The sequence below is a fragment of the Pseudopodoces humilis genome, chromosome 7, assembly GCF_049639895.1.
Source record: "Pseudopodoces humilis isolate 2021_Gansu_Grassland_sample_001 chromosome 7, ASM4963989v1, whole genome shotgun sequence".
Taxonomy (NCBI): domain Eukaryota; kingdom Metazoa; phylum Chordata; class Aves; order Passeriformes; family Paridae; genus Pseudopodoces; species Pseudopodoces humilis.
Window position 1 is genome coordinate 52,920,678 of NC_142206.1, and position 24,894 is coordinate 52,945,571.

A 24,894-nucleotide genomic window follows, 5' to 3' on the forward strand; every position below is an offset into this window, starting at 1 on the left:
AAAGAAGCTAAACTGAGAAGAATGGAATGTAAATTTTCATCCTTTTTGAAATCTACCCTGTTTAGCTGTTCAGTATTTAAAAATTCTAACAGGAACATGTTTAGTTTAATTCTGATTAATTTCTTTATACACTTAAACAAATATTTTATAGGTATTCTTAAAATGTATTTTTAGCACATAAAGCCTGTCAAGTAATTTCCAATATAGTTCCCATGTATGTATGCAATTACTATGGAAAAATTACTCACAGCTCCTCCATTCAGTTTGCTCAAGTGTTATTTTATACAAGTCAGATGCCACCAGTTCCTTTCAAGAAACTATATTTCACTTTCTTATTATGGAATGTCAACCTTTACATAATTACTATTTTATAATACCTATAAAATCTGGCAATTATAGCAGTGTGGTATACACAAGGGTCAAAGGATTCTTTTCTAGATAAGAGATGAACAAGATGTGATATTGACAGGTAACTGACACCACTGACCCTCTGAGCACTCACAGCTCTAACAGAAGGATGAAATTAAGATACTTCTCATTTCACTTCTGTGAAATTTCATTTTGCTTGGCGGGATGTGATGTGTGAATTGCTTTTGTAAAGTTCCACGCTTTTCCAAATGAAAGAGTATGAAACACATTGTTGACTCTGGCACTCCAAACACTATTAATACAAGTTTCTACCCAGAATTTGTATCTTTTATGCACCTTAAGACTTTGATCCAAAGCTAAGAAAGGTCATCCTAAACTTCCCTAGCAAATACAAACCAAAGTCTCTTGAAATGTATATAAATGCTTCATCTGCTGTTGTACTGAGATTTCCAGCTGGTCAATTCCTTAAGTAGAGAAGAACGACTTTTGAAAAAAGAACAGAACAAGTACTCTGGAAAACAGGCTTTCCTTGAATATTATACTGTGGGAAGGCATTCCCAACACTGACTCCATCTCCAAGTCACTATAAAGGGCTCCCATTCTTGATAGCTAAAGCAATCACAAGTCTAGTTCTGAAAAGATCCAGAAACCTTTTCTAATCCTGCCAAAAGACAAACTGCCAAAACGTTAATCTAAAATTCTTTAGATATCAGTGATCACAGCCACTATAGCAAGTCATTTGGCACAGCAAGAGCAGAACAACATCAAAGTATCCTGTGCTGAGCCTTCCCATCCATACTGTATACAGCTCAGGAATTTTGTTTCAGACTGTATCTAGCCTGATTTCCTGGACGAAACATGCTTTGGAGCTGCTAGGAGAGTCAAACCCAGTGATTGATTCTTAAGCAGGCCTTGGATCCAAAAGGCCATTTGGTGCACACCTGGAATGGAGGTTCTGGTTAGTTTCTTCCAGAAGAAACTGAACTGAAGTTCTCCAGCTCATGGAGAATAAAATCCTCATGCAGTAGGTGGGGGCATTGTCTTCAAAACTGTGCCACTGCTTTGAACCAAAACCCTAACAGAGAGGCAGACAGGTACCTACTACTGTCTTGATCCTTTAGGCCTTTTATCTACTCATAAACCTCCCTCCTTAAACTTCTTTTCTGGACTAAGTTTGTAGCTCTCAGTCCTAACCAATATTTTTCCAATTATTGCTTTTTCCTGACAAACTTTTTACAGTAATTTTTTTTTTCTAAAATTCGTGTTCAAATAATACTCAAGTGAATCACTCAAATGAAAAAAGTAATTTTCATGCAGTATTTCCATTACTCTCAGATAACACTTCCTTATTTATAACAGATATTGCACTCATCAAGTTCAACATCTACTAGAAAGTGAACTTTTGTCTTACAGGGGAAGGTGCTATTGCTTATCTGGACATTATATTAAAATGCTCCACTTCCTTCAGCAGCTATGTTCATGATGATTACATGTAAACTACATGGTACTGCACCATTAGATGATGGTACATTAAGAGATATTCTTGAAACATTAATTTCTGTCTTAGGTGTCCACTTCACTCAAAAACAGCTTCTGAAGTAGCTTAAAATTACATGGATATGAAGTCATTACTTCACCCACTACCAAGTGCATATGCACATAGAAACCTTGTTGTTTTATGAACTCAGGTGAAGTATGGTCCTGGTGTTTCTCTAGCTGAGTTTCTGGTTGCTGCATGCTACCCTTGTCCCACATTCAAACCCTACATGAAAGAGTTTGAGGTGTCCAGAGCACACCACGCTTGGAAAGAATGCCTGGCACAGCAGAGTACTGCTCTTTGTGTGGAGACAACAGGACATGGGGATCAGGAAGCTTATCCTTAGCCACTGGCAGCAAAAGCTGCAGCCGAGTGCTAATGGGCTGAAGAGATCCATTAATGGCAGTCTCTGTGTTTCAGTTTAGTGTGGCACTACTTCAAAGAAGTTTCCTGAAAGAAATATAAAGGCTTTTTTACTTCTAGAAATTCTCTAGTTAATAACCTTTTCTGCTGACAGCTATGACTTTAGTTACCTGTTTTTAAAAGCTGAAAAGGTTGTCTCTGAGGTTCTCCAGAAGTCTCAGGTATCCTATGCCTGTTGCCCGTGAATGCTTTTGCCAGTGGCAAGCCCTACCAGGCTTGTGTGATTGATGAGACTTTCATCAAACATATTAAGAAGTAACGCTTCAGTCCAGGGTCCTGGGACTGGCGAGTCCTCAAAACACAAGGCGTTCCTATCATCCCAGCATGACTCAACTTGCTGTCCAAAAAACAGATCCAGCAGCCTTTGATCTTCAAAGATGACAGGGAACAGCCTTTGAGGCAGCCAAATGCGTCTTTCTGCATTACCAGATTGCTACAGAGACAGGCAGATGGGTGGAGCAGCCTCTGCGCTCCTTCCATAGAAGCAGCCCAGCTCTGTGTTAAATTAGAGCAGCACTGAGCAGTACATATGGCAAGTGGGAGAAGAGATCCCAAATTCAGCTGTGCAGCTGCTAGGGACCACCCCATTCATACACACATCCAAGAGACACTTGTTTAGCTACAGTGAAGTCAGAAAGCCAGTCACAGAAATTACACACCTGGACCAGTGAATAACCTGCTTCAAAGGGACCTTGCATTAGGTACCTAGCTATCCTATATTTGGAAGTATTTTAGCACATCTGTGTGAACCTTTTGTCCTCAGGTGTCAACTATAACAAGTAATCAGATGCACAAACAATGGAAGTTTTATTACTAGAGCTGAAAGTAAAAATCTCTTACCTCTCCAAATGCACCTCTTCCAATCACTTTTATAATTTCAAAGTCATCTCGATGGAGCTGCATTTCCTTTACCAATTTTGTAAATGGTTTTGCTGTTTAACAAAAAAAAAAAAAAAAAAGAAAATTTAATTATAAAAAGAAACATCACAAGCCAACCCACAAACTGGAGGTCAAAAGTACTCATTGCACACCCAGAGCAATACCAGATTTTCAACTATTAAAACTACAGAGTGGGAAAAAAGCTAATTACACTGTTTAATTAACAATTAAAATTTTTTAGAAGTTCAATCACATGAATGGTTCTGTCTTGCTGCTAGTAAGAATATAGAGCAAAGTGGTCTTTCAGAAGGATTTTCCCCCTTTCTTTAGTGTTTTGTGAATCAGTGAAGGACCATGTGAAAGGGAGAGCTCATCTATTACTGGAAAACCCTATGGACAATGTCCTACCCTGCAGGCACTAGATTAATTCTCTTCTTAAGCAGAGTGCAACTTTACTTTTTATTATTTCAGCTAGTACCAGCTAAGGCTTTAACAACCCAAACTGAAGAGACAGCTGTCTCTACTCAACAGCAGTGAAACCATTTCCCATAAGATCTGTGGCTAATTTAAGGTTTTTGCTTTGAACTATCTTTTCTGCTAAGCAACATTCACTAGATCTCAATTAGACCAAGTACTGAAGGACTGTAGCCTAAAAAGATGTTCAGCGATTAACTAACTTACACTTACTTATTTGTCTGGTGGTCCCAGACATCTCTCAAAATATTTGGTGGATAAATTCTACTATGCCTGCATATCCGTCAGTTTTCTCCTCTCCACATCCCATTCAGAATACTTTATTTATTTCTAGCATATCACAGCATGTGGATCACTATTTAGACAGAACATTTGTTACAAGTCACTACTCTAAAGTAGATAAGGAAAATAAGGAAAAATATGGTTCAAGTGCAAGCAAACTGCATGAGTTTACACAAGCACGACAGCAGTTTACTCTTCTAACTAAGCACGAAAAGATTGCTGCTCTTCACCTCATCACAAACACTCTTAGACTAAAAAGACCAAAGTTTTCCAACACATGTATTTTTTCCTATCTGCAACTGAATAAAACATCACAGAACTGCTACTTGTTATTCAGCTCAGATTCCTGTTTTACCTCACCTTACATTATGATTAAGCTAATAAGTTATAAGCCAAACAGAATTCCTACAAGAGGGGGTCACTGCCTTGATGGTGTATTTCAGATGCTAACACAAACAAATCAAACATTAAAACTACAGAGATACAGAAGTCTGAACTGGAGACTGAAAATTGTATTATGAAGTCTAACCAAGAATACCTGAAAACCTATCAGCAAAAAAATGTTAACTGCTCAAATAATGAAGAAACTGTACTGAAGAAGCTATACTGAAGAACAGCCATGCTGCTTCTTTGTATTTAAGAGGGTGTTACTTCTGCCAGAATATCCCTTTCACTGAGTTTCTTGTCTATCCAAAGTATGAAATTTAAAAATGAGACACTGCTAGATCTTCTGCTAGACTTCTTTCAACTTGGCAGGAATGCCAATCACTTTCCTTCACCACAAGGTCACTGAGACTATCACCTCAAACCCAAAATAATTTCCACTGAACTTCCCCAGCATCACCACCTCAAACCAGTTAGAGACCCATACCAGTACAATCAGACGTCTGTACAAGTAGTACATCACAGCTGTCAGCAGTGGTATTTATCAACTGTTTTGCAAGGTTCTCTCACCTCCTTCCCATCAAATGAACACAGATGGAGGAAACACAAATGCAGACAAGAAATAAACATGAAAGTTTTCTTATTAAGTATGGGTTTGCTACTAGAATGCTGGTCATTGAACTAATTTTGCAGAACAACAGCTTCTGTTACTAGAATTCAACGGGACATGAAATCTAGCATTTTATTTCTGGAGGACACTAACCCAATAATAACTTTTGTTTTAAATAAATAGCAAATTTTTAGCAATAATTCTACTAAATAAACAGAATAGCTAAATCAAAGAATCACAGAATGATTTGGGTTGGAAGGAGTCTTTAAAATCATCTAGTTCAAATCCCTCTGCCATGGGTAAGCACACCTTCCTCCGGACCAGGTTGCTCAGTCCCATTCAGCCTGGCCTTGAACACTCCCAGGGATGGAGCATCCACAACTTCTCTGGACAATAAAATAATTGATTTAAGTATAAAAAAGCCCTGTTGTTGTAAATTGATCACAACCAACTTGCAAACCTAACAAAGTTCAAGGTGTCTTGTACACTCAGAAAAAACCCTTTATATCTTACATTTCTGCTGACTGGCGACAAAATATTTTATTATTTCATCTACAAATTTCCCCACTTGGAAGTGCATCAAACTTCACGCCACTAAAACTGGAACTCAGTTTAGAAATGCATAAAGTAGTGTAAGATAAGAGCAAGTAAATTTGATTAGTTTTGTATTTTAATATTAGTAAGTATGATGTATCAAGCAGAGCACATACTTAAAGTTTCAATAAACAGAAGAAATAGAGTCTGCAAGGAAGGATATTATTGCCATCTTTCTAGAAATAGTATCCTTGAAGAAGGAAGATGAGCAGCCCTCATTTTCTTGACTACCATTTCTGGTAAAATCTGCAAGAGTCCTAGGTTGGTCCTGCTTTTTCCACCTCAGTTGGTCAACTGAAGTACTAGTTAGTCAAATCAACTGGTTTAACATATGTAAATGAAAAGAAATATTCACTCTAGAGGGAAGTTACTATTTTTACAAGCCATTTGTGCACTTAACTAATGTTTCCTTTTAGTATTTAGCAGGTGGTGTTGGTGTTCAGAAACACTGCATCTTCAGTGGTCTCGGTCTTAGAAAGCACCAAACATATCATTTGAATGTATGGAAAAATTTTAAACTTGGCAGGACTTCCCCTGAACTGGAAAAATTCTCTGTCAAAGCATCTAAGATTCCTTAAAAATATAACTTGAAAATAAAACTGAGTGTCAACAGATGCTCATGATCACAGAGACTACAACAGCAGATACAGACAGATCAGAGCTCAGAAGGGGCAACAGACCAGTAATTTATTTAAACTGATATATACTTTATTGGCATTCTGAACCCTGTTTACACCAGGATGTGACCTGCTGCATTTAAGTACTGGATTCCACAATTTCTCTTAGTAAGTTAAATAAAAAAATATTTCCAATTTGGATTCCTGCAGCTGTCCCAGAAGGCTGTTCCTCAACTGCAAATATGCAGATCAGTACCATGCACAGAACTGGCAAAATTGAGCGACGAGTAACTTGCAGCAAAAAGCATCAGAGACAGACTGTGCCCACTGTGCTTGCCAGAACAATGCCAAGTGATTTATCACTACCTAACTGGTAAAAAGAGATACAGCTTCTCCCTTTACAGATCACTGTTTGATAAACAGGGAACTCAAACCAAACTCATCTCCATATACTCAAATGAATAATTACTTTTGATCCTAATATTGAAGGCAGAACTTACGATCTGGAGTTGATTTAATCCTTAATGAAAGTATTTCATCCTGGCAAACAGAAGCATTAGCTGTACTGGGGGTTTTGTTGGCAGTGATTACTGAATTTTGTTATATATACACACTGTTGTCAGGGTAACATTAGCTCCAAGTAATTGCAAGAGTTTGTTTATTCATGACTGTAAGGATGTAATAAGAATTTGGGATAGACATTCTAGGTGCAGTATCTTTGTATGCACCACTGCCTTTTCTCTGAAGCTGATTTTGCATTATTGTACTTATTCTTGTTTGGAAGAAGGGTGTTTTCTATAACACCAGGCAAAGAAAAAAAACAAACCCAAACAACTAATTTTCAGAAGCCAAGTAATGTATGCTCTCAAGAAAATAATACAAAACAGTAACAGTTGATGTTTTGATTCGTAATGAGAAGTGAAATGCCAACATTTATTTCCTCATTGAAAACCAGGGTACATATGAAAGACATTATTCTCCACACACAAATTCTATTCTGATCATATTCTCCTCTTCCACTGATAGATGGGATTAGGATATTTTGTTTACACAAAAAGAAAACATCAATTTTGCTAATTTTAAAACATAATTTATATGTTTTACTCACAGGTAAATAGGTTTGTGATTTAGGTTTGAAAGCTGGTGCATCTACACTGCAGTCAATCTGTATTATGCCACCTAATAGAAAATATTTGAAGGCAGTTTCAGAATGACTGAAAGCTGCAGGAAATGCCAGTGGAGATGATCTGACACAGCAGACTGGGCACTCTGCACTGCTACCCCAGGAATGGGTGCATGATGGCCTCATGTCAAATTTCCTCTCATTTCTAAAAGCAGGTCAGGGAAGAACAGAACTGCTGTCAACATCACCCTCAAAAAATAAGAGGTCAACTCTTCCCACCTACAATGTGGTAAAAATTAAAAGTGTCAAGGTATGTTTTGAATTCCTACTTGCTGTTCATATTCTGGATCATTCCATTTATGTCAATAATTTACCATCTGGAATCATAAAAGCTAACACACTTACATTGCAGTGGGCAAAAGACAACTTGCTGGATTATGACCACTGCTGCTTCAGCAGTAGAGTTACCTCAGGATTCTTATTTGAGGACTCCTCCAAATTTTGTTAGGCCTAACAAATTTTCAGAAATTCACAGAAATCACTTAGCTGAGGCTGCCAAATGTTCAAGAACACTTGATGTTTTGTACCATTGGCAGTTCTAAATAAATGTGACAACTGCAAGAAAGTAATGCACAGACTCACAGTTCAGGTTGAAAGGGACTAGCTTGCCTCTAATCCAATCTCCTCTTCAAATCACAGTCAATATTGATTTCAGACCAGGCTATTCATGGTTCTGCCTGGTCAGTTTTCAAAAACTTGCAAGGATGGAGACTCCGTGGGTTCTGTGGACAACCTATTCATATAACAGACTGCCTACACCAGATAGTTTCACAGTTCGGAACTGATCCTGTAAGTGATTTGGGGTTTAAGTCATTATATAACATGGTAACAATATTCATGTGGATCTGCCCTGAAGGTATGTCCAAACTATCTGGTCAGACAGAAATTCATCTGCCACCATGCTCCCTTTATCTCCTCATCCCCTCTACAAAACATTGTGGCAGGAAACTATGTGAATTGCAAAATATTAATGTCAGGGAAAAACAAAATGACACAGATAACTGTCTGTGGAGCCATACTCCCACCAGACAGATACAGTATTTTATTTAAGATGTTTTCTTTGGAGGAAGAACATGAAAGAGCAGCAAATTTTACCATTTCCCTCAGCCATCCCTCTTAACTTACATTCTAAAAATCAAGTAACTTGTGTGCCCTTTGTGCACCCTTTTCAAAGAAACAGCGCTCCTATGATATTGCTACTAAAACAGCAGGCTGGCAGGTTTAACAAGTTAGTGCTTGTATACATGTCTTGGGAGATACCCACACCCAGGTAGCCCCAACCTGCTTACTGAGGTGATAAATACCTGCTACAGCCCACACTTGAGTTTTAAAGAAGTATAATCCTCTCGTATCAGATTGTGAAATTTCCCCTGTATTTTGGAAATGCAAAGTTTTTTTATTCTTCCATCCTATGCTGACTCCAGTTTTAATTTTTCCAAATATAGATCCTTGCTTCCCTTTTCCTGTGCTGGCCTGTTTCCTCTCACTGTCTACCTCTGTGAATGCTTTTTTTCAGTCTTGTTTCCTAAGGAAGTAAGGTATGTGTGATCACGCTGTTGGGCAATCTGAGGCCATTCCTCTCACCCAGTACCTTTTGATCCCAATAAAGCCCCTTCATAACCCCTTTACCAAATTTCACTGAAGTTGTCCAAAGATACCAAGTTGCTACAAGTTTTATTTTAAAAATGGCAGTGAATAGGAGACATCCACAGTATCACCTCCACTAAGGGAAAGGTGACAGCAGAAACAGAGCAGTCACCCAAAGCTTAGCCAGCAGCCAGCACACACCCAGGTGCAAAGCAGACATACCTCACTATCCACAGTGACGCAGGGACAGTGGGACAATACTGCACAGGAGAGGGAAGAAAGGGAGTGTGCAGCAGAAAAGAGAAAGTCATGCAGTGGGAAGGGCAGGTGGTTATTCCACTGAGCCTAGTAGAGCTGATAAATACAAATTTACAGGAAGACAAACTTCAAAGTTCTGCTGTTTACAGGTCAAAGGTAACACATTCTGTGTTCTCTGACACATTTTTTGCTGGGCCTTTGACTTCTGCCATGCCCTCCCTCCTGATTTTGTGACACACATACACACACTTCACTTACTCTGTGTCTTGCCCAATGATCCAATCCTTCATCACTCATCAACATTCATTGGACCAATGCAGTGGTGCAAGACTCTTGGCTATCACTACAATGACACAAACTCCACTGGCTTTAAAACCAGAGAAGCACAACCTCTTACAGTGCCTGCAGACCTTGCAGAACAGCCTGTTGCTACAACACTGCTTCACACGCTGTCGGAGTCCTCTTTATTCCCCAGACAAGGCCAGCCAGTTTTACAGTGGCTGGCACTGTTCTCTATAACTGAATTACTGTGTATTATTTAATAAATATCACTGTATTTTTAAATGAAAGTATTACTGTATGCCAGTAAAAAGAGGCATACACTAACACAATAGCAAGAAAGTCTGAGTCTTCTTGAGGCTGATTTTTCAAGACAGAAAGTGGTAACTGATTATTAAGTTAAAAATCAAATTGTTAGTCTTTATTTGGTATACAAATGCTTAAAAAGCCTTTAAGCTTTCTGAAGAACTATTGCACAAAGGTATCCACTTGCAGCCAGTTATGGATTTTGATTCATTTAATGGAAGTTTTCTGACATACATAAAAGAGCATCTGAGCACCTTCAATCAGATACCTTGCTGACACTTAACAGAACCATGAATTTGGATAACATTTGGATTCAATAACTACATGCAAAACCAGCCAAAGGTTTAAAAAGATAAAAACATCATTAATTTTCAGGATAAACCAAGATTGTGGTTTTTTTTATTTCTGCATTTTGCTCCTTAACTGGCTTTATCAGTTACAGAAGAACTGATTCTAGTATTTGGAATTTGTACACTAGTCTGCGATAACTGCATGAAAAATTTATCACCAAGCTAAATACTAATGGCATTGGGAAATGCTTTCAAGAAAAATACCAAGTAGTAGTTCTGATGTTGATCCTGTTAGTGTTGATAAATTTGCTAGCAGAGGAGCAACACATTTACCTTGAAACACCATCTATGTTCACTGTTATTCTTTTTGTGTGGCAAGCCCCAGAAGCAAGTGCCACACAGAAGGACTCAATCAACAGCAATATGCCAGCTCGCTGATGAATGTTACCACAAACACTTCACAGCTGGCGATCTGCCTGCCCGGCCCATTCACTGCTTTCCATGATTACAATGAAAGGATATCCAAGATAATACCCCAGAATTGTACAGACAAGTACTGAAGAACACACAGATAGTTTCCAATAGTCCAAGTGACAAAACACATTGCCAATTTAACTCCTGCCAATGCCACCGAGCGTCTCTGAGCTAAACAGGGCTTCCAGCAGGTGAGAGGAAGTAAGGGCTGGCTCACACATCCGAAGAAATGCACCAAATTACTATTTCCTGCACTCATATATATGCAAGACCTTTCTTCACCAAAGGAAAAATAATGGGTAAAATAAAAAACACATGCCAATCAGACCATGGTGTGTGCTAGTACTACAAAGGATGCAAGTACAAGGAGATGAGGCTTACATCGGTTTCAGAGGGTGAAGCTCACTGCCTAATTTCTCATTTTATTCATGTTATTCTCACTGAATGATCCAAACTTAGGGAATTACACATTGATTTCTAGAACAAATTCAGGCAGGGTTTGTCTTATTTATTAATATTGAAGTTGATCTTGCAAGATGGAACTGTTAGTACTAACACTGAAGAGCAATGTGACTGTGAGTAGCATTGACTTAGGGAAAGCCAGAAGTGACTTACTGTGCACACAAACCTGGCGAAGCTTCACAAAATATATTTCAGAATACTGCTGCCAGGACACAGACTTTTTTAAGCCAGAAGAAAGACTGAACAAGAAAACCTGCACTTTTATAAGTACTCATAAGGGCATTTCAGAAAATACTTGGCAGTTTGAGATTAAGTTCTAGCCCAACTCTCATGGGAGAATGAAGAAAGCTCCTAGAGAAAGCAGTGCTCCTGACTGCACTTGGTAGTCCAGTTTTTCATACTCCTTTCAAACTTGCCACATTTGTTTGGGAGAATAAAAGCTGCCATGCTTCTCTAACCTTTTCCCTGAGATTCCCAGCTCTTTCATCAGACTATGTAACAACCATGGATTCCCCAGTGGTCCATCAGCCTCTTCAGCCTTAGAACCGTCACTGACTAAAATAATGGGAGCAGAAGTCCAACAATGTCTGCAAGCTGGCACTTCCTGCAGACACCGAAACAAATGGATCTTGCTTCTATTCAAATTTCACAAGGTTTCCAAAGATGGTACTTTCCTTCCTCATAAGTCTTGCTAATAAAACATAAATTCTATATACTATTCCACACTAAAGGAACTTTTCTGCTCTTATATAACTGTCGATCTCCAATGCCTTTGTCAGCTTCATCTTCAGTCCTTTTATTGTCCCCAAGATGATAGTACCCAGCCTGGAAAACACGGTATATCAAGCCATATATAGATTTTCCTGGGTACTGTCTGACATCCCAGACATTTGAGACAACTGAATAGGGAGCTACATGACCACTTCAATCCCGGAAATTCATTCTACTCCTGAGTTCCTCCTTGTTCCTTCTCACCAAGCTCCAGTCTATTGTTTGGATCATGATCAGCCTTCACGTGGTGTCAAACAAGAAACATTTCCAGGCAAAAGCTAACTTGTCTATCCCATTCCACCCCTCACCCAATGTGACTCCCATACAGCTGTGACACTGGAGCCCCAGCTCAAGGCAGGGAGCAGGATGAGGCTGCAGAAGGGCAAAACAGCTTTCAGAATTGAGGTGAATGTGGCGTGGAGCACAGCAACCATGGAAGTGACTGTACCAGAGCCCGTTTCTGGTCAACCTACACCACATTCGGACAGGCTCTTCCAAAACACATTGCAAAACTTTGTAAGAAACACCACAAAATGCAGTATCTGTTTAATTTAGCTTTATTCATGCCTCAATTTTTCTGTACTCCTAGTTCAGGGCCAGATTTTGCAGGTGTTGGAGAGGCCATTTAAGCCACAGCAAATGGCAGTCACATACTGAAGCACATCAGTAATGGAAAAATTGTTTCTGGGGGCTTACATGAATCACTAGTTCCAAACAGTAAAATTTCAATTATTCCATTTATTTTATTTCATAACAACACTGTTTATATTGTTAAAATCCACTTATTTTACTGCATGATGAAAAAATCTTAAAAGCATAATTAATATTTTTTTGTAGAATAGCCTGAGAATAATGAGATTGCTCAGAAAAAAAATTTGGTATTTTTCAAATGGTTTCAAAGTAGAGATTAAGAAAATCTCTAATTTGAGTTCACCCAAATTTCAGTAACCCAAATTTCAGTAACACAGGATGAAACAGAATTTCATCAGAACACAGCATCTCTTGCACATCCTAAGAAATAAAACAATTCCAATCTGATGACCACATTGTGCTGATATAAGCATACATACACTTATATTAATTAAGCCACCACTTACATCATCAATGTATGAGTAAAGTTCTACTCCCCGACTGCATGCTTTATTTCATCTTAGAAATAAAACTTAACAATAAAGCTGTTTTATCAATCACTTATAGTAAATGCACTTTCTTTTTCTCCAGATATATACCAGGTTTTCTCTCAAGTTACTATAAACATAATACATGCATTATATAACAGAACAATTTACACTTTACACTGGTGCTGTATTTACCACACTCCACCTCCTTTAGTTTTAGAGCTTAGAGGCTTCCAGTAAGTTCTTGCCAAAGCACCCCACACAAATGCACTTACAGTGACATGAGTGAAATCCACCTTATGATGCATCCCTTTCTCTACTTATAAATTTAGAGTAAAGTAGCTCAATGACACAACTGTGGCAAATCGCTGCGACCAGAGGGGCAGTTCCACTGAACAGCTCTCTTCCTTCTATCAGCTCCAACAAATCCAGCTGGTCTCACCTCACTGACCTGATTCTACTCACTAAACCAGCAGGATCCCAAGCTACCAAGACACACAACAATCAGCCTATAGCTGAAGAAATTGAATCATCATCGATGACAGGTCGGGAGAGGCTGCTATGCCAGCACAAGCAAGGAAGGTAAAGGACTGGAGTTGTCTTCCAAAGCAACTGTCTGAAGTGGCACAGGGTGTGATGAGCAGCCCATGCACCGGCCTGCACCGTGTCCAGCTGCTGCAGAGGTGGCCTGCCTTGCTGCTAACACAGGGAGCTCCACGGAAAGCTGGCTAAGGAAGCACAGCCAAATGACAATTACCTTTTGCCTGACACTTCAGTTCCCAACGAGATCAACACCATAAGCTAAGAAGTACAAGACTAAGGGGATGGGACAATTAGATGAGCTTACAGCGCTACAGAACTGCACCTCCCTTTTTTTCTTTTCTTTGGAAGGCTCAAGGCTGCAACACTACACATATAAATACCCTGAGCTGTTTTATAATTTCAAGAGTTCAGGTAGCAACAGCTACTTTAAGAAGAGGTGTGGCACATCTTTCTCTTCACTTCCTTCTAAATGGCAGTGGGCAGGAGGACATTTTCTCAGACATTACTCAAGCTATTTCAAACTTGCCTGGAGCTTGAGATCTAATTAAAAGGTCACTGAAAGTCAGATCTTTGCTGCAGGAAAAGGCCACAAAGACATGCGACAAGCAATTACTGTAACCAGGAACAAGAATCTTTGGAGTAGCTCAAGTTACTTAGAAGCAGAGAAGAGAGGAACTGTCTTTAAATCTGCAGAGAATACTAACAAGTCCCGTTCTAAGATGTGCTACACATTATAGTGGATGGCTCAGAGTGGCTTTTTTATTATTATAAATATTCTCACTTCTTCAGTTCCCCCTCTAGACCAGGAATCTAGAGCAAAAGCTATTCTGTCTTGCGCTACTCATTCCAATACCACTGGCTAGCAACAAGCAAGAGGAAGACCATTTGCAGCAGCACTATTTTCACTGACTTCAAGTGCCAAAGGTCACAGCAACAAAATTCCGGGCAAGCAGGGCATGAGGAGCATGGCCAGCTGCCTGTAACAGAAAAATCACTGGGGTTTGGGGTACTCAGAAGGTAAGCACATGTCCAGAGGGCACTATCAGGATGCTTCCAGACAAATTACTTGCTCAGACAGGATGTAAAGAGAGTCAAAAGAGAAGAGAAATACATTGCTCAGCCTTACAATGCATGGTGAAAACTTTATCCAGATAAAGCAACATGCTTCTAATCTTACTGTGCAACTTTTCCTTAAAGTCTAACACTGCCTCAGCATATTTCAAAATTTGTCTATATCTATCCTCAGACTCTGCACATAATACAGTTAAAATTTAAAATGGACAAGAAAGGTCTAAATTTTTACCAAGTGTAGGGGGTAGGGAGAATCTACTGGAAAACTGAGAAAATCCTAGCCCCAGCCTTAGATGTACCTTTCAAAAAAATGGAGTCATACTGTATGATAATGGCTCATTAGCAGTACAGACTTTTTTTAAAAGTGCTCATGGATAAAAAAAAAAAAAGCAAAAAATTTTAATTACCAGTGAAAAAAACCAAGAAGCCTGCAGAATTCTGTTTTAGAATATTGCCCATTTACATTATCAGCTTGTTAGCACCAGCTAATTATTCTGAAGTTTCAAACTGACTAGGACCATTACACCTGCTATTAAATAAGAAAAAAAATCCATTTAAAGCTGGGTTTGGTTTTTTAACATACAGCGAATACCCATGAAACAAGACATTTTTGAAAAATTATAATCTAGAATTTTAGACATATGACAGTTTACACGTGTTCAAATTTTTAAACTCTCCTTCAAATGAAAAAGTTGTTGTTAGCGGAAGCAAATCTTGGGACAGTTAAGAGTGAATTTTTAAATCTAACTGAATTAGAACATGACTAAAGAGCTTTAACATCACATGTGTATGCAAAGCATACAGAACAGGAAACTAAAAATAGGACCCCAAGCCTCTTCCTAGAGACATTTCCAAGTCTCCAAGCATCACAAATTCAGCTTTCTCTAGTACAAGCAGGATGAAGCTCTCCCCTGTTCTCTCCCCCTCATTCTGTATTTTTATCATGCTTTCCTATCCAAATTTTTGGTAATTTATGTACAGTACACTGAATAAGCTCTTTCCCCTTATCTCAGTATTTTGTGTATCAAAGAACAGTTATTGTTTTGTTTAGTATTTATAGCCCATCTTTTCCTAACATCTTCACTGTGGTATCTTTCAGAAATTCTTAAATCCAGTTTCTGGATCATGATTTTAGGTAAATTCTCAACAAACTGCCAGCCCACATGACATGCTGTTTAATGGGCATGCTTCTAGACATTCCCAATCCCCTTGTAGGCTGCTGGAATCTTACATCCTCCACACTATCATTCCAATCCAGATCATACCTCCCGTTACTGCACACTCCAACATGATCAACAGCAGACCAAGATCCCTGGGTTCTAGCTGCTCTCCCTTTCTTACATCTTCTTAAAGCCAGCAGAGAACAAAAATCCGTTCAACCACTGTACTCACAATTGCAAATATCACGTCTCAACTCTATGTCTTGTTCCTCAGCTTTTCAAGATAGGCATATCAAGTGAGGATCATCCCAGAAAGTTTTTATATCAGGTTAAAGCATTCTGCTTTCAAGCTCGCAGTTTTAAATGTAAGTTTTCAGTTTTGTACACTTAAAGTGTAACATTACCCACATGCCATTTATGTTTAATAAACACTACATCCATGATCTTCTCCTTTATTTCCACGCATTTAAGCAGAGAATTCTTTTTTTTTCCCTCATTTACAGCCCATCTAGACAGGTGTGTTGATTTCAAAACAGAAAATCTAGTACTAAGACATTCAGAACAACCTTGTAGTAGGCTGGCAATCTCAAATCTTCATCTATACCTCAGGCTCCATTCTGTTGGCCACCAACCTTTTCTTGACTCATACTCAGAAATAACAACCAAACATTTGGAAGCTCCTATGCAACACCAGGGTGAGCGCCTGCATGCCAGTACAGATGCAGCTGGAAAACCTTACTGGCGTAGATGTGCTTTTACAAGTTCCCATTTCCAGAGCAGGAACCAGTAAAGATACATTAACTTCATTCCAGAAATATTCTGACATAGTACTCGGCCTCTGAGGAGGCCACAAGCAGAAGAGGTGACCACAAACAAAACACCAAGGAATTTCAGTCAATCTACAGAATGTTTTAATCTACTTCAGTGTAACTGCAAATAGACAACGAGTCAATATTTACACAGAGAAAAGCCAAATGGTTGCCCTTCTACTTCCTTACGTAAAATTTTAGTTATACCCCATTCCTTTTTCTTTTTCCATACAGAACTTAATATTTTCCTTTACTAATTTGTCTCCAGTGTCATCTAAGTAAACTTTGGGTACTTTGCCCATTTCATGATTGCTTTAGCTCTTCAGTAACATTTTCCACTTGCATCGACTCACTTTAAAAACACATTCAGTCCCAAACCACAATCTTATAAAGACTGTCAAACTCTTCATCCTTGATACTGTAGTTCAGACAAGCTAGGTTCAGTTTTGATACTAGTATTGTGGAGCTGGGGCTATGAAATCCTTTTCTTCCATAATGTTCTTTGGAATTCTCTAACATAAAAATCTGGAAGAGCTGTATATTTTTCCCCTTTACCTTACATAAGATACTCAATATATTTGTCACTTAGGGCTATTTTTTTTTTTTTTCTCAGCCTCATTAAAAATGTGCTTGTTCTACAATATTCTACCTTTGGATTGCCACTGTGAATCAAGCAAGGACATGACATTTACCAAAAATGTTTCTAATCTCTTGGCAATTTCACTAGGTCTTTAACATACAGCTTCAGTCTGGTCCTCCTGAGTAGGTACACACACAATGCAGGTCTGTGGCAATGGTCTGCAGGACAAAAATACCCCACAGCACTGGGGGTAAAGATGACTCTGCTTATAATACTTGCTTTTTTGTTGACCAAAATTGTCTGAAAAGGAGTTAAAAGCCTCGAAGACTATACTTCTGGCAACTGTCCTACTGTTTATAGCTTAACAGCCCCAAAATTTCACTTTTATAATAATTTCTTGAAGCTTAACTCTTGTTTCCTATATAATTTGAATTTTCAAACAAGTCCACAGAAGCATCATTAAAAAAAACCTGAAACACTAGGTCCATAAAAACAAGTATCAGTCATGATAAAAAAGAAGGAACAGTCATGTATTAAACTACTCCACCGTATTATCTGCATGAGCAGCAAGGGTCACTTTGTCACTCTCTATTACTATGCTCAGACTGCACCAGTCATTACTCTTTCATAGGAACAAAAGTATACTGATTTGTTCTAAGAAATTTTACAATAGCAGTGTAGTTTGTGCAATTGTTGGCAAAAACTGACTCCTGACTGACTATTCAGCTCTATTTTAAAAGTAGGAAAAAACCAGGAACATTTACAACTGTATTACATGAAATCAAAATTTAAGGAATGACTCTTCTGAAGAGCCACTCTCTAAGGAATGCATTTTTTAGGAACCAAAAAGTCACTTTGGAGTCTCACCTTTCTTATGTTAGAACAGATCAAAATCCCCAAGTCTAGTAAGAACCTGTGTTATCTCATGTAAGAAGTTTTTCTTTGAGTACCATCAGTTCCATCTCTCCTCCAAAATTTTTCTTAACAGACATTTTAGTAAAAAATCTCAAAGTTTACCTTAAAGTACAGGAACTTCTGGAAGCACTAGGAAAATCTGGCCTGACCAATGTTTGTAGTATATTGACCAATGTTTTGGACTTTAATTAATGTTTTTTCCACTCCTTTCTAATTCACAGACCTGCTTCTTTTTTATTCCAATACTACAAATTTTAAAACAAATACTATGACTCTCCAACTGTCTATTTCTGGGTATGTGTTAAAAGATTACAAGCAAACAGTGTTGATTTCCTCTTCCATGAATTGTTATGCAAAGCTAAATTTACTTCCTTGCCAAATAATTTTTTTTATTTTATTTTTTAAACACAAGAGTGATAACAAGCAATCTCCACCCAAGTCCCTCAGAAAATGGAGGGGACAGGTTCTTAAGTGTTATATGGGACAAAAGGGGGGAGGAAGAGATGAGGGCAAGGAGATTGAAGTAAGAAGTAGGTCTTGCCCATGCTTTCCTCTTGCAGAAAGATAATCCATTATCTTTCACCAGCTGTCACCCACAGAGCTCTGAAGGTGAATTACTGGAGCACATTTTCCAGTGAGGTCTGTATTATTTATTCTGCAGTTATCAAGTACAAACCTGAAGAAAGAGCTATCATTACCAATGTGCACAATGACATACTACAGCCACTGACACAAAAAGTCATTGCTGCCATGTGTGCACAAGTATGCACTGCTGTTTTAAAGACATCCCTGCAAAGTGCCTTCTCTAAATACAAGTAAGAAATTAAGACTCTGAACAATTATATGAAAGAGAAAATGAGGGCATAAGAGGAGTAGAATGATGTTTCTCGGTAGTTTCAAGCAGCAAATTTCAGTCCACAAAGAAGTTACTGCCATTACTTCACTATCTGCTTTTTCTCCCAAGCTACCTGCTCATGTGCAGGTACCAGAGCATCTGAAACACACACTTTGAGAAAAGTTTCTTCTGAAAAATGAACACACACTATAAACTGCTCACAGACACAGCCCTTGCCCCAGAAGGGCAGTGGACCATTACATTATATAGTGCTTTTAATGAATGCCTTCACGACACAGCTGACAATATATGTTCTCTGAGAAGGGTATCTACCAGACTTCCAAGCATTTAGGAATAGGAGAATTTTGAAGAACCTTATTATTATCCAAGAGTTTTGCTATAAGCAAAATACTCAAAGACACAGATATAAATTCATTTCAAGGAAAGCCAAGTGCCACTTTGGATACCTTCTAAGTATAAACCACCACTAGTAAAGGATTAATTTCTTAGGTTTCGTCCCATTTGTATACTGTTATCCTCATCACTGATAGCACTTACACACACCTATGTGATCTTGAAACACTGAATTTGTTGTGCATTTTGGTTAGCTGAGTCCACTGTCATCAATCAAGAACATCAGTGTTAAAACCATTGCTGCAAGTCCACCTTCATGTAAGTCATATGAGCTCTTAGTTTACAGAGGAAACAAAAAACCCCAGTTAGTATCTCCCATTAGATCTTCCTCTTATGAGAAAGATTTGTTTCACCCTGTTGTTAGCAACTGCTTAGCCATACTCCTTACAGTGTCAGATATAAGCATATTACTAGATAGAGATCCTTTGTGATATGGGAAGATATCTAGTACAACAACTACACCTGTATTTTTCATAAAGGATGACTTAGGCTTACAGTCATGCAAGGGTGGCAGGCTCTTCTGACAGCTCCATGGAGGAATGCTTTATCTATCCATCAAGGGTATCTAGACATAAGGAAACCACACTCGAGAAAAAGCACTAAACATAAAATATAGGTTCAAAGTTCTTAAAACCTGTTTTGGCAATTCACTGCCAGGAACAAGGAAACTGGTGCTTTCTTTAAATACATGAAAGAACAACACGAACAAAATTTATTTCCCCTTCATTTACAAGCCTAGTTACAAGTTTGTCAATACTTATGTTCAGACTGTGGTAAAATGCCAACCAACCAAGGTAACCACCTGAGACTATAAAAAAAAAAATTGTGTGAACTACTTTATCTACAATTAGAAGATGCTATTTCACATATTGCTTTTCCTTCTGAGAAGTATGAAGAACAACAGTTTTCTATTAGAGCAGCCATGATATTAAATACATTTGTGAACACAGGAAAAAAAATATACTGAACCACAGAGTAAATTTAGGTTGGAAGGGACTTCTGAACATCAGAGTCCATCCAATTACACAAATCTGAGATAACATCAAAGTTCAACCAGGTGACAAAGGCCTTGTCCAGCTAAAGTTTGTCCACAGGAGAAAGAGCCTCTCACCTTTCTTGGTGACTCTTCTAGTGCATCCTCAGGAGGAGTACTTTTGACTCACAAAGAGTCAGAATCCTCCTTGCCATAGCTTGCGTCCACCGTTTGTCCTTCTTGGCAGTGCACACAGGAAACATCTGTTTCTGTGTTTTCCCTAACCACACATGTGGCAGTTGAGGATAATGATGAGATTCCCCTTCTCCAGGCTGATGGATCCAGGTATCTCAGGCTTTTGCTGCATCTCATGTACTTCAGGACCTCAGCCTACTAGACTCACTTCAGCTCCCAGTGGTTTTTCTGTACTGGGAAGTCCTGAACTAGACACAGTACTAGAGAAGTAGCCTTGGAAGAGTGGTGTAAAGTGAGTAACAACCACTTCCCTCAGTCTGCTGGCTCCACTTTCCAGATGCAGTCCTGCACATTACAGCTTCCATTTCTACAATGATGCATCACTGACTTTTTCAACTAATTGTTTACCAGGATCAACAAATCCTTTTCTGTAAGGCTGCTGTCCAGATGGTCATTCCCCAACTTTTACAGCTTTGCATAAAGACTTTGCATTTGTCATGCCAGATTTTCTGATGTTTCACAGTGTGAAGGAAGTATAATGCTGTATACAAAAGGTAGAGGATGGAATGTAGTATCTGCTATCCCCACCCTCAAAACACGCCTGAAACATTAAACACAATCTTTATGATGTTTAACACTACCCACAAGAATAGGAAGGAAGTCTTTACCTAGACAACCTACAGCCTTGGTTCTGTCAGGATAAACCAGGGCAACTTCTCCTGGTGTGAGCCACTCAAATGCATGCATACCTTTAACACTGAATTACTGCAAAGCCTTTCCTATGGGCAGTAAAAGCTTCTTCACAAATAGTTTTTAATTTTCTTAATTAAAAATCTCCCACTTCCCCGCTTCCCAAAATGTCAGGGCTTTTATCTTTACAATTCACATCAGAGTCAGCTTCAGGATGCACAAGGATTGATTATGTCTAGCCACAGACATAAACCTGACTAGGTCATGCCTGCCAGGGTCAAGCCCGCTCAGTATAGCGCAGTTGGTACAGCACTACATCCAATCCAGCAAATCCTGCTGGCCCACAATAACAAACAAAGACTGATAACCAGAGCTCAGTTGCCTTAATAACCAGTAAATACTTCTAGGGGTAAGATAAAGACAGTGTGTGGGCCTGATACAGCCTCCAGTTAGGCATCCCCACACTGTGTTGTCCCACGTTATCTGGAGTACCAGGCCAGAAGAACCACAGTTTAAAAACATCTGTGTGTATTTTGACATTATTCCCAACTTAAATATCAACTGTTCAGGAAACCAAAAGCTGAACTAACTGGTAACGGAAATCTTGAATTACATACCAGAGGAAGTTAACACAGTCAAACTTAACTCCTCTCCACAGTGATATGATGCCACATGACCTAAGGGGTTTTACTACAACTAGTTAAAGCTAGTCTGTAAGGAAAATACGTGCACTGCTTCTTCCCTGTGACACAGATGACCTGCAACTTCTCAGAAAGTCTGCTCTGACAGATGAAGTGCTGTGAGTTTAGGAAAAATACTTATTACCCATTAAAGGCAGAACTCCACTAGGACCTCTAGATCACTTTTAGCATCTTGCACATGTAAATGTTCTCTTCTCACAGTCTCCTGGAGGAAATCCCGTGATTCTGAGTCACAAAAATGTCCTTTCCTTCAAGATGTGTAACTTGAGAGCATTCCAGGGCAACAATGCCACCCTAAAAGGAACCACTGATAAGGAGAACACTGTGAGATTCCCTCCTTGGCTTAAAGAGTATACAAACTAAAAAGAAAATGTGGTCAGATATTACATTCCCATTTCACGCTGACATAATGCAAGCAATCACAGACTGGACACAGAAACCTAAATCCTTAATTTAAAAATTTCAATACAAACTTCTTACTCAAGTACATATAACTATAGGAAAAACACGTAACAATAGGAAAAATTTGCATATTCTCCTTCAGATCCAGAGTCCAAAAATGACCAGAAGCCTGTAGAACAAAGTCTGCAGAGCTTGCACACTGTGTGTCCATCTCTCAGGGCCCATAAGAGACAGACCACAACCATGCAGCCATTATACACAGAAATGGGGGTGGAGGAAACAACACATGACAACCTAACTAATTCCATCAGAAAAAGAGCTAAATCTAAACACGCATCTTAAAAAGCAAACCTTTGAGAACATATTTCAAAATTATGTAATAGGATCTTCATGCCTGAAGTCACCTGCCTGCTGTTTCTACTCTGCCTTAATTACAGTAAAATAAAAGGCACTCTGAACACGCCAGCTTCCTGTATCGATCACAAGTCACACAGGCAGCAATAAGCACATAGAAAAGCTCTGTGAAGAAGACAACTTTTGAGGAAGGATATGCAAAATGAAAACCATAGAAGCCATGTTATAACAACATGAGAAATCTTAAGGCATGCAAGGCAGTGGAGACAATCCCCATCCATTCCCAAGGTTCATGTCAAATCTCAGTTAGATGTAGTGAGGGGAACCAGGGACAGAGGAATTCCTCAAGAGTGGGAAAAAGATCCCAGATGTCCCATCAGTAATACCATGCAATTACTAGAAACCTTGTACTTCCACAGATGAGGACAGAGATTTCATAGCCATATAGTTTAGTTCTTAGGCTAAGGGTCCACTACTGGCAAGGAAATCATAATATATGACCCCCCCATACTTCTATAGTGGTTGCTATGCTTTTGGCAAAGTTATACCTCCTGTAAAAAGAATGAATCCACATCCCACGAACTACACAGTCCCAAATGAAAGTACAATATTGCCAGAATAGCTGCAATACTTCTTTGAGACTGACTTCCATATACCTACTCAAGTGAGTTTAAAAAACAGGCATAGCATTACTTGTTATTTCCCCTTTCACCAAACCTTTCAATGACAACTAAAAAAACATAACTTGGGTTTAAGCTGAATTAGAAGTCCAGACAGAATTTTGTATTAACTTTTCCAAAACCCTGAGTATGCACAACTCACTAAACAGGCATAAACACATTCCAAGCAGAACTTCACAAAGCAATTATCCATGTTTATTTTTATGCTGGAGAACAATTATAAATTACAAAAAGAATTTGGGATATATTTGAAATTGGTGCTGCTTCTGATCTTTTCTCAGCCTTTTGGGGAAAGGCAGCTATACATATTTACCCCTCAATGGCACTGCACTTAAATTAAGAACCATACCTCAAACTTCACTAATGCACATCTGATTAATAAATTCCACACAGTTTCAATGATTCAATACTTGATAAAGATATCCCCACCACTTTCTAAAGCTCAGACTCCTTTATAGATGTCTTAGGTTGGTATCCAGAGGTACTAATCACATCTGAAGCTTTAGGCCTTAGTTAAGTAATAACACATTTCAGTGTTAAGACCCTGATGACATGAATGATAGAAATTAAGATCTCAGGCACTTCAGGATGCCTAAGGCCTCAGCTGGAAATGATGGATGCAAACACTTAATCTGAATGCACTCTAAGTATATCTACAGACATGATTACTGAGGTCTATGCACAATCAGGGCTTAAGAAAACAGTGTGTAGTTTCCTACTGAAGAAAGCTACATTCATTATAGTGAACAAGATCTTTCTAAATGAAAACCTGCATTTTGGCAATCTGCATATGCTGATGAGAAAAGTGCTAGGAGACAGCTAAAAAATGAGCAGATCACACTGAACCATAGAGCAAATGTACATAAAAATTCTCAGACTTGGAGAATTTTTAAAATTAAATCCCTTTTCTTAAGAAAATATTTAAAACTATTAATAAAATATTAATATAAACTAATAATATTAAAAATAAAATAAATTAATACTATTAAATAAAATAAATGCAAAACCCCCTAGCACTTCAGTGGGAAATAATAGTGAGCATGATATAAGCCCTTTGTTAACTTCAAGGATATACTGGAACTCTCAAGCGAAACTTATGAAAAACTTAGGAAATAAATGACAACTCTATAGAAAGTATTATCAAAAGCAAAAATACATTAAAAGCTTTAACAAGTCCTTTCTATTTTTCTAAACATTTTATTTCTGGTCCATCATCCTATTAATTTTTTCAGACTTTGGTAATGAAAAAGATGAACCCATAATTTTTTTTATAATCCTAGGCACTACATTCTATTAATGGTGCAGATAAATTTGCAATTGTTAAGTATTATAGTTCTTCCTTTTTGTAATACTCATCTTAAACCAGCTTGTATGAATTGCCTCAAATTATATGCAAGGAAAAAAAATGTAATTTTTTATAAATTTGAAGAATCTGCAGTTTAACATTCCCAGATAACTGCAACTAGAGATCAACATTCCTAGAACCTAACACATTAATATACAATCATAAAGGTAGAAGTAACTTGCTAAAAAAAGCTAGTGAAACGAGTCTTTTCAGTTCTGATTCACAGTTAAAATCACTTGTTCTAGTAGGTGTGGAAGAAACTGACTCATTCCCACACGTTAATTATTTGCAAAAATAGATTAGTTCAACTTAATTTGATAAAAAAGTTCA

At 38.3% G+C, this 24,894-nt stretch overlaps 1 protein-coding gene across 10 annotated transcripts in view; it reads right to left on the reverse strand.

Annotated features, from left to right (window-relative positions):
- CDC42BPB (CDC42 binding protein kinase beta) overlaps window positions 1–24,894 on the reverse strand; it is a 90,842-nt gene that overhangs the window by 59,087 nt on the left and 6,861 nt on the right. For all 10 annotated transcript variants that reach the window (XM_088057178.1, XM_014249849.2, XM_005520108.3 and 7 more), the window contains exon 2: window positions 3,170–3,261. In XM_088057178.1, the coding sequence (XP_087913304.1) occupies window positions 3,170–3,261 (92 nt within the window). The remainder of the gene's footprint in view (window positions 1–3,169; window positions 3,262–24,894) is intronic.